The sequence below is a fragment of the Antedon bifida genome, chromosome 2 (assembly GCF_963402885.1).
Source record: "Antedon bifida chromosome 2, ecAntBifi1.1, whole genome shotgun sequence".
NCBI lineage: Eukaryota > Metazoa > Echinodermata > Crinoidea > Comatulida > Antedonidae > Antedon > Antedon bifida.
Window position 1 is genome coordinate 25,066,309 of NC_136227.1, and position 11,618 is coordinate 25,077,926.

The 11,618-nt window shown below is 33.1% G+C and overlaps 2 protein-coding genes across 2 annotated transcripts in view; one reads left to right on the forward strand and one right to left on the reverse strand.

Annotated features, from left to right (window-relative positions):
• Positions 1-11,618, reverse strand: part of LOC144834555 (uncharacterized) — a 258,410-nt gene that overhangs the window by 126,940 nt on the left and 119,852 nt on the right. The window lies entirely within an intron of this gene.
• LOC144836082 (uncharacterized) lies at positions 2,861-7,896 on the forward strand. The gene is made up of 3 exons (XM_078691265.1): positions 2,861-2,974; positions 4,120-7,077; positions 7,432-7,896. The coding sequence occupies exons 1-3, from the start codon at positions 2,906-2,908 to the stop codon at positions 7,630-7,632; spliced, it is 3,228 nt and encodes a 1,075-aa protein (XP_078547391.1). The 5' UTR covers positions 2,861-2,905; the 3' UTR covers positions 7,633-7,896.

Below are 11,618 nucleotides of genomic sequence, written 5' to 3' on the forward strand. Positions count from 1 at the left end.
GAAACATAGTACTCACATGTGTCTACCTCCGTGTTTCTCTGATAGCCTGTTTACTATTGGCTTATGCCCCAACCTCGTTACGTTTAAAATTCAGTTATTATGCACTAATATTAATATTATGTACACAGTGTCATAAAACCATCTCACGGTGTCAATGGACCACTTGATGTATCGAAAAACCCCTGTACTATAATACATCGAAAATTATGACCTTTTTAAAATTATTATGCACTAATATTGATATATTTACACATATATTGTCATATTATCCTACCACGGTGTCAATGGACCACATGATATCGAAAAATATATATCACAATTTTTTTTCCTTTAAATCCCTATAATCATCCATAATATGGCCTTTTTAAAATGCAGTTATTATGCGCTAATAGCATCATATGTGGACGTATATTTTCATATAACCATCTTATTATTTCATAGGACCACTTTATGTGTCAATACCTCTTGACCGAAAAATGAAAGGGTCAAAATGTGTCTATTTTCCGACAAGTCCCTGAACTGTGGTATGGTTTTTTTGCAAAATCATCCAAAATATGGCTTAATTTTTAATTTAATAATCATGCACTAATATTCCTATATATTCAAACATTGTCATTTATTATAACCATCTCATTGTATGATTGGACCACTTGATATCAACGACAAATTAAAATGTCGACTAGAAGGTCCGCCATCTGAATTTTGACAAAGTGCAAGGCAGCGAGGCATGCGAAGCACGCCGAATATTGTGGGTGGTCATCATTTTATAAAAAAAGTTCGAGGCATATCATAGCTATATGATATTATATATTATATAACACCTAAATAAATTCCTGTCATTTCATTGGACGATTGTGGGTCACATGGCGTGCAATAGTACGCACTATTAAACGATCGTTTAATAGTACTTTTTGAAACATTTTTGTGTACAAAAAAAAAACGTTTCGCGGATGAAAAAAAATCTAGTATACAAATTACCCTATAATATGTGAAATACAACAGCGTCACCTGTCGTCTGGCCTCAGTTTCGTTTCTCTTTTAAACATTTTTGTGTACGAAAAAAAACGTTTCGCGGATGAACAAAATTTAGTATAAATTACTGTGAAATACAACAGCGTTACCTGTCGTCTGGTCTCAGTTTCATTTGTAAACACCGCGAGATATGCAACAGCAGCAGATATTTGTGTACGATTTGGAAATATATATGTACTAATTTCATTCAACAAGGCATTTAAATTAGCTTTAGATCGTTTTTAGGATTTTGATTAATTAATGGGGACATCCCTACAAGACGTGGAATTGTTGGAAAAACCATAATTAGCCTAGATAAGTTCCAATTGTCTGTCGAAGTTTTGCCTTTCAGCCAAGCTAGTACTAGGCTACTAGGTCTAGCCTAGGCCATGCTAGTATTAGGCTAGGCCTTGTCTAGGCGTTTTAGCCTTGCTAGGCCTAAGATTGTTTGGTCTTTTGTTGACATAATTAACACTAAAGTAGGTGTGTTTATAAAATCCACATAAATATAACATTTAATATAATATTAAAAACCAAATGTTACTGTTGTTAATCAATGTGAATGAAATGTAGGCCTTTGGCTAGGGCTACCTTACCTTATTTGATTCAAATGACAGGAATCTATTTAGATGTTATATAAAACAAATAATGAATGTTTTATATTCGTGTAATGGTACAAATAATGGCATTTGGTGAATGATTAAAGGTTAATATCAACTCGGCGTTGCCTCGTTGATATATAACCTTTCATCATTCACCTCATGCCTTTATTTGTATAATATACAAGCTATACAAAGCTACAAGCTACAGTTGAAAGTGTACTCTTTATGGAGCAGACACCTGGACAATTACCAAACAAATCAGGAAATCACTTGATGGTTGCTACACCAGGATGCTGAAATCTGCTTTCAATATCAGCTGGAAAGAAAGGTTGACCAACAAAGAGCTATATGGTGATCTCCCTCCCATCTCAGAGAAAATCAAAGAGAGACGATTGAGATTTGCTGGGCACTGTTTCCGAAGCAGAGAGGAAATCATCTCAAAACTAAGTCTATGGAGACCTCAACATGGACATCGGAATCCAGGGCGTCCTACAACCCCCTACCTAGACACACCAATTAAAGACACTGGACTTAAAACAGAAGAGCTTTCAACAACCACCCTTTTTTTATCCGACCGACAGTCTTTGATAAACAATAATTGCTATAGCGACAATCAAAATCGAATACATCGATCTTTGTACATTCTCCTACTGCATACTTCGTACTGTTGCAAGGTGCAAATGGAGTGTGTGAGATAACAAATTTGATATTAATTATGTTGTATTTTTTCATACTTACGGGGTATTTGTTTGATTATACATGTTATCATTATTACACCCAACAAAATAAACGCCTCTCTCGAATAAACGCCCTCTAAAAACCTTCGTGAACCCGGTAATATTAATAATGTTTTGTTGAGGTCTTTGTTTTCGAAGCACCTGGTCCTAACATACATTTGAAGTCAACGTGTAAAGGTGTCAATATATAAAATTGTACAACAACACCTTAAAAGACGGACATTTATGTATAATGATATTGGCTAAAGCGAAGGGTACCAAATTCGGATTTTCCGTTTTTTGGCGCGCTCTGTGACAAAGGTGTGGTGCACGTGTGTTTCGAATTCCGCGTTGGCGTAGTCAAGTACGCGGAGTGAAACAAGTATAGATGTATACCTTCGATATAGAAGTGCGTACGTACAGAATATTGATGTTGTTGTTGTTTGCACGTATTCTAAACACAAAAACGCAGAATACTTTGATATGTAAACATGCTTATGCCTACTAGGCGGCTAGGCTATAGACTAAATGACGAAAGTTTCGAAATTTATACAAAAGTTTAATGGTCTACTCAAAATGGGTGGACATCAATCAAAAGGCGACAAGAAAGATAGACCACCTAGACCTAAAGCAAGAAAAGACCAAGTAAGTGACTAGGCTAGGCCTAGGGCCTGGCACTCGTATTCTTAAACTGGACTTTAATCGTAGTTCGAGCTTAAAACTTAAAAAAATGACATCATTTTAATTCATAAACCGGGGCAGGCTAAATCGCCGACTAGTATAGCCTAAATGGTATTTAAACGAGGTTTATAAAAAATGTAACAGTCATTGAGTTGTTATATATAGGCTATTGGTCAGATATTAAAGAATGAAATATATATTTTTATATTAGCTTAATTAGATATCCATTGGTATACAAATAATGAATGTTTATGAGTGTAATGGTACAAAATAATAATGGCATGAGGTGAATGATGAAAGGTTATATATCGAAAGCCGAGTTGATATTTAACCTTTTATCATTCACCAAATTGCCATTATTTGTACCATTACACGAATATAAAACATTCATTATTATTGTTTTATATAACATCTAAATAGATTCCGGTCATTTGAATCAAATAAAATGTTCAACGCGAACAGACTTTTTTTTCGTACACGAAAAAAAGTACTATTAAACGATCGTTTAATAGTTCGTACTATTGCACGCCATGTGACCAACAATCGTCCAATCAAATGACAGGAATTTATTTAGGTGTTATATAATATATGTTATAATAATGCTCATGTTTATTTACAACCGTATACAAATTACATTATTTTCTTCGCGTAAGTCCGACTTGAACTACGTCACGCCATAGCGACAATGGAGATGCGAAAATTCACCACGCGATGGAATGTTTAGGGGGTCTAGCGCTTTCTGGTCACACTATGAAGTACGTGGTTCGTCGCGATCATTGAGGAGGCCTAAAAAATATGAAAGTTACCGTACCGCCATGGTTCCTACACACATTTTGTTTTTGTTTGTTGTTAATCAAAAATACTTTACTTTTAAATTAATACTGATTAATACTGACTGTATAGTCCTGATGCGTAAAAAGTTTTGCCGTAACAAAATGGAAAGTGATTCTTATGATTTCTGGTAAAACTTATGCTTACGCTACGAAAATCTATTAAGGATGTAACACAAAGTCAAGACGAATTTATGCAAGTATGATAACTTACCGACCCCGGCCCCTTTGCTACGCTAATTTCAATTTAAATATGACTAATTTCTGTTGTACTCATAGGGGTTATTAGTGGTTGATGACGATAAAGCAACATTTGATAATGATGCTGGTTGGTTGTCGGATGCTGCTGCTGAAGAAAATAAAGTAGTAACGAATCGAATAGAAAATGGCGACGTATCTGACCGTGGACTAAACTGCACCAAGAAAGTTGTTTGCTCGTTGGATAATGGTATAGTTGTGACTTCTACCAATATTACAAAACTTTTGACGTCAAACCTGAACAAGTTACACACTCCAGAAAGGAATGAGGTTTCACAAATAAAGAATGAGTCGCAGTCAAAAGCTTCAAAGTGCTTGAACGAAATAAATGGTCATGATTACATTACAAACATACCGTCTGGTGATAATATAGAGCGTTTCAAACAGAATTGGAAAAGAGTGAATGTGAACAGTCAACATGCTGCCAGTCAAGTTTGCTTCAGCACTGAAAAACACCAACCCCAATCAATTACAAACAGTTGCAATAACGAAGCAATGACTACAAAGTCTAATAGCAAAGTTTTACCTGATTATCCTAATCTTAAGAAGTGCACTTATGTGGGTAGCAAACCGAAAGCACAGATCCAGCTTCCAGCTCAGCAAAATCCCGTTGCAAGCACCATTGGAAAACATGAAACTAAAAAAGTATTGCCATCGAAGTGCAGCAAAGTAGTCACATTTTCTAAAGGTGTTGATAAAGCCAGTTGTACCGACGATAACAACGCAGTAAAATTACAAGACAAAGATCAAGCAGACATTGCTGAAGATATTACTATTGCATTCGGAAAATTGAACATAGAAGATGACGATCATTTAAACAAAGATCCATTACGTATGTTTTCGGTACTTGATACAACAGAAAATAGTGCCAGAGGGCCAGATGTAATCAAAATGAAGAAACAATCTGAAGAGAATCTAGAGAATGACTACTCTAAAACAGAGATTAAGACAAATATGTGTGTATCCGTTTTAAAAAACACCAATGCAAATACAATATCTGAAAATCATCTAATAAATACTCTTGCATCATCAGCAGATATTGCTGCCAAAACTGCCATTTCTGATAAAGAAACTATGAGTCTAAATAATACTAGCCCGACACCACATCAGAGCAAACAGCAGCCTAGCTTGACTAGAAATACATCCATTAAAGTAAATACTCTGGAGTCTGAACACTTAAAAACCAAATTAAAAGGTATAACAAAAGAGAAAGGCAGAAAGCATATTCAATTAAAGAAAACCCAAGCCCCAATTACTTCTATACAAGTTCAGCCTGAGACAAAAAATAACACACCGGGTATTTCAGAAGGCCACGAGAATACTGACAACTCTAGCAAACATGGACTGGTACCCACAGATTGCGATTCTTCAGGTAAATGTATTATGATAGAATTGAATCGATGTGAAGCAACAACATCACATTGTCCTAAATCAAAAACGGATAGTCGAGCTACGGAAGAAAACGGTAGCAAACATGACAAAGAATCAGTATATTTAGTAGACAAAAAAGAACAGACATTAGGACTATCTACTAACAACGTAGCAGAAGATATTAACGATTTGCTTAATAATGTTAAAAAGACAGCAGTAAAGCACATAGATGAAATTTTTTTCCAAATTAAAAATCGTTTTGGTAATAATTACGCTGAAAACGAAAAACTATTCATCATAAAAAGCAAAACGGAAGTAAGTGAATCACTTGCTGTCGATTTGTATATTGGAAAGATTTCACAACTTAACTATTTTCCTGAGAAAATAATCGTCCTAATGAAGAATCGAAAACATGGACGTAAACTTACAATTGATATAAAAAAGGATGAATCTTCTCAATCATGTAATGTTTTCTACTTACAAATTTGGAATCAGGACAATGACACATTATCTCCAAAGATTTTCCTTGAAATGTTAGAGGAAATAGAAGAAACGCAATTTGAAATTATTGCAAAACATCTAAACACAGAGACACGGAGCAATCTGGTCTGTTTACCTTTCAATTGTTCTGATTGTGATACAGATACTATTTCTGGTCAAAACAACAAAGCAACATCGAGTAGTCATGTGTTTGACCAGACAACTAAATTACTGCATGTACTTACTATAACAAAATTATCGACTGATACGTTAGCTGATAAGAATATTGCTAAAACATTGCCACTACATAAAGAATATTCTTGGGTTTTCGAGGAAAAGGAAACTGGGCAAAATTTCCAAGTAACATATGCACCAGAAGGAGATACATTGGTTTTCAAAGCAATTTCATATTCTGGAGATGCGGGTGACCATAGTTGTTGGGTTTGTGCCAACAAATATAGCTCGACAAAACAAGACTTGACCACTGCTACTGAGGTCAATCTTGCTCAAAAACCTGAAAATGTTCAAACATCTCCACCTACACAAACAACAACCACGGAAAGTAAAAAAACTACTGTAACCAATAAAGGTAACAAGAAGAAAAAGAAAAATAAACGAAGAAGAAAAAAATATTTAATTCCCCCACCGATGAAAAAAGTGACCGCTAATAAGGGTGAAAACAATGCAAATGAATGCAATAACAAAAATACTAAAGATGAATACGCTATTACCGAAAATAAATTAGTAGGTAAAATTACAAAGGAAAATGATGTTAAGGTACCAAATGAAAATAATGACGATATGAAAGGAAATAAACCAGCTAACCAATGTGATAAGCTTGTGAAACTTGAAAAAACATACATCGAGAATGAGAAACCAGCCAAAGAAATTTCCAAAGAAGTCGATGAAAGTTGTAATAACAAACAAATTGAACTTGACAACTTGGAAGACAGTTCGTACAATGAAGAAGATTGGGATTTCAACTTTGAAGAATCAGACGATGAGTTTTCTTGTTTAAAAAATAAATATGACAGAACACTGAATAACTATAGAGCAAAACGTATTAATAAACCAACAACACGATTGATCAAAAGATGTAAAAGAAGAGCAAGAAACCGAAACGGAAAGGTAAAACAAATTCCAAATTCATCTAATATTTATACTATACCATAATAATGTATGCATGCACTGCCACGGAGCAGGTGAATGGATCGATGTATTGCCGCCAATGGATGACTTCAAATTTTATAACAAAATATATAGGCCTACGTTGTATCAAACATACTTTCAGTTAATTTATTTTTTGCAAGCAAGCATTTAATATAAATTATTCATTTATTTACACGTCCATCAAAACCCGTATGCCTAGTACAGTATTTCTACCCATAACTAATAGCTTAAAATTATTCTTATCAAAACGAACATTGACTGAAATTAAAACATTCAGACGACGTTGATTGATTTTGTTTTTTCTTTCCTTAGGTAAAAGCAGAAATGACAACAAAGCTGGAAGTTCGTTTTTGTGACGCATGTGGTAAAGCAACGTTTCCTCCGTACTTTCCATGTAAAATGCATTGTGGAACGCATTTCTATTGCGCTTCTAAATGTCTTAATAGGCATTGGCCAGTCCACAAGAAAGAATGCACAAAATTAATTAAGTGTGCATGTGCACAAAATAAGTAAACACTCTCCACATAATGGCAACAATCAAAATAACATGCTCGTATCAGCCTCTGATAGACAATTGTATTTAAAAGTTTAATTTAGATTTTCTATACAATACTATTATTTGTTACCTTACAATTGAAATTATTATAATTATTGATATTTATGTTACCCATAACATTTCATTCGTTCTTATAAATACATAATAAATGTTGTTGATATATTCAAATTCATATAGGCCTACTTTATAATTACATAACAAAATTGATTGATTAAATAAATGAATTAAATTGATTCTCATTATTTCGAAAAAGTGTCCATATTCATCTATTAACAACAATATGGTTACGTAATGTTTCCGAGCGATTGAGAATGTATTCCTTTAACTTCCATGTGATATAGCATAAGCACACAAACAACTCAAACACAAAAACAAAGCTTTAATCCAATCAACTTCAAACAAGAATCTAGTATACAAAATTCTTCTCACAAACAAAATATACTGCTCCTCTTACAATTCTTATTATGTTCTTATCCTTCTAGATTATTCCATAAACTTGTTATCCAATAATTAATCATACTTTTTATAGGAGGTATAATGAGCAGATAATTTTAACACACGCAACCCGTGTCATTCCCGGGTTAAAGAATCAGGTGTAAAATGGAAATTTATCCGGACACGACATAGGTTTGTTTTAAGCATGGCGATGTAAAGGGGTATGTAACCTGTATTAACCATCCTCCATCCTAAACATATACACTGAGTTTATTGCTGCTTGATGAACCCTGGATTTTGAGGTAGTTTCGTCAAGCTGCCAGCTAGACTTCATCATTTTTTTTTTGTGTTACTACGAACTCTATCTCATTACAAATAAAAATAGAAACCAGATGAAATTGTTGTTATCTAGGGCTTTCGTGAAAAGGACAGTAACGAAACAAACCGTTTCATCGCCTCATGTCTGTTATCAGGTACGGGCCTAGATAAACGAAAAGGTAGCAGTACAAGTGCAACCGAATGACGGTGGTATCACTAAAAAATTAGATTCCATTATCTTCATTAACTATCTATCCTCCGTGGAACTACCAACTTTATTGTCGTACTTTGAAAGTTGGAAAACGAAGAGGTGGACGCGAGGCATCGGAATCAGTATTTTAAGTTCTCTGGGTAACGATCAATCGGTATCTTGAGAAATACACTGAACTCCAGCAGCAGATGTAAACTCTTGTTGTGATAGGACAGACATCATTGCCATCAGTGTTGATTGGCCAGACGAAACATCGTGACTCGTCGGCGCGTCTTAGTTGAATCCATAGGAATCCAAGTGACGTCAAATGTTAATAAAACCTATATAAACTATAAGGCTGATCATAATCAGCTTATTCGGTTACTTACATGTAACATAGACTGTACTTGCATGCATTTAAGACGTTTTAGGATCGGAATTGGAATTACGTACTGTTTACCAACTGTAATACATAACTAAGAGTTCTGGAATACTGATATTTAAATTAGGCGAACACGGCGCCAGAATAATCTCATCGGACCACTTTATGTCGAAAATAAAAAGGTCGACATTTACCCATTTTTCAAACAAATCACTATACAGGATTTATTATGCACTAATATTGCTATTTTGGACGTATTTTTTGTCATAATAACCATTTAAATGTGTAAGAGGATCACTCTTTATGTCGAAAAATAAAAGGTCGAAACTTTAGGCTACTGTGTGCGAAATAAAATCATTCAAAATATTGTATTTTTAAAATTGAATTATTAATTATGCACCGATATTGCTATGTGCACGGATATTGTAATCCCTATACTATTATAGTACAAAAGATTTTTTTTTTGCAAAAACATTCAAAATATGGCCTTTTTAAAATTCAGTTATTTTGTACTAGTAGTGCTGTTGACGTATTATTTGTATCTTATGGTGCCATAGGACCACTTTCTGCCGAACAATTAAAAAAAAAATTGAAAAAATATCGAAATTTGCCAATTTTTTGACAAAATCAATCGAGAGCGATTTTTTACAAAATCAATTCAATTCAAAATTCTTTAATCATCCCACACGGGGCAATTCAAAATATGGGCTTTTCAAAATGTTACCTATTTAATAATACTACACAGAAGTATTTTCTTCAAAATGGCTACAAAGTATGTTTTTATCACAACAAAAAAATAATATAAAGATGGCACTTTTTAAACAAGCATTTTTATTTCTTTTCCATAATTACAACCAACCATGCTACGTTTATATTGCTAGTTCGAAAGATATTCTACTTGAAATCGACCTTTTAAAAAAGATTAAATCAAATAATCGTTTTAATATAATCTATTGGTCGACTGGATGATCAACCCGGGTAAAATTTGCAATTTTTACAACATTTTTGGCTAATATCTTATTTACAACAATTTGTTGGAGGATCTTATCAATCCTCTCCACTCTCTAGACAATATCTTTTTTACAGAAAGACTCTAAAAGAAACTTATTCAACTTTGGTTGAATCAACAAATATCAAAACCAGTGAGTAAACACAGACATTAAAAATACTTATTTTACAGTGAATAAATAAATATAACCAGGAGTAAATAAAAGGCATATCAAAAGAAAAACATTCCTAAAACAATTTGTAGGCCTAAGGTGTAAATAAATTGAAAAAAAAAGTAATATTAAAATATCTATGAAAAATAACCTAAAACTATTACAAAGTAATTTTTCTTTTAAAATAAATAGTAGCATTATAAAAAGTACAGGCGTAAGTAATTCAACAAGAATTGATATGCAAGAACTGATTTTTAAACCATTGAGCCAAGGGATCGAAATAGCATTTTGTTATGGATGGGAGCTTCATGTCAAAGGTCACCTATTACTTCATGGTTTTAAAACCCAGACAACAAATTTTATTATTGTATTCTTTATCAACAAAATATGTCACATATACCAAACAAAATGTTCTACAATGACAATATTGCAAACTCTCTTTTTTACTAACACCCATATTGCGTAATATATAAATCTAGTATTTTTCACAGCAAATATAAAATATGTTTTCTACAAGGAGGTATTTTAATAGGAGAATGGAAGCTCGAAATGATAAAGAAGGATGACATGTGAAAACGGATGTAAGATTGTGCCTACAGTGTGTTACGAGCGGAGCTTTTAATTATTACTGTAGGCCTATACTAATCTAGGCTATGCGAGAATATTTCTGTATAAAAAAGTCACGATCATATTTATCTTAATCGCTCTTACTGCCACTCAAAACTTAATTATCATTATTCACATTTGTCAATAGTTTACAAGTAGTGCAAATGGAAATGAGGTACCAGAGACGAATTTATAAAAATGTCACATATAAAAATAATCGACAATGTAAAGGACTTAATCCTTAACAACACAAGTTAATACTACAGGTAACCATGTTAATAGAGAATTGGCCAACAGTAATTTATAAAATGTCTCTGCCATTGGACAAAAAAAAAATGATTTTGAAGCGGATGATGTTGATACAATGAATGATAATTATATTGTTTCCAAGACCATCATGATAATGATATTGATGAAAAAAAGTTGTTGAAAAGACAAATGTTGACAATAATGATACTAATGATGATGATCCTGATGATGTTAAGAAGAACATGGCACTGGTTTTGAAGACAACAATGATGATGATCAAATAAACTCAATTTATGCTGATAATAATGATATTAATTTTGATGACAACAATATACTGTATTTCTACATTTTTCTGACAGATATTGGAAAGGCAAAAATATAATAAATACTTTAAATATAAAACACAAATCAGGCTAAATAAAAACTTTGATTGTTTCGTAAAAACTCCTTCTATAATGAAACATGTCAAAATCAACATAAAATATTTTTTTTTCTCCTCAACGCAGAAAAATTACAATACCAAAATTCAGAGTGTCGAGTAATGAAATGTATAGGCCTTTGCGTATTGTACAACAATGCTTATCATAAAAAAAAATATTATAA

Excerpts from the sequence above, each read along its gene's own strand:
- LOC144836082 (XM_078691265.1), top strand. The coding sequence starts at position 2,906 with ATGGGTGGACATCAATCAAAAGGCGACAAGAAAGATAGACCACCTAGA. Across the intron at positions 2,975-4,119 it reads CTAAAGCAAGAAAAGACCAA|GGGTTATTAGTGGTTGATGA; the intron begins GTAAGTGACTAG and ends TTGTACTCATAG. Across the intron at positions 7,078-7,431 it reads CAAGAAACCGAAACGGAAAG|GTAAAAGCAGAAATGACAAC; the intron begins GTAAAACAAATT and ends TTCTTTCCTTAG.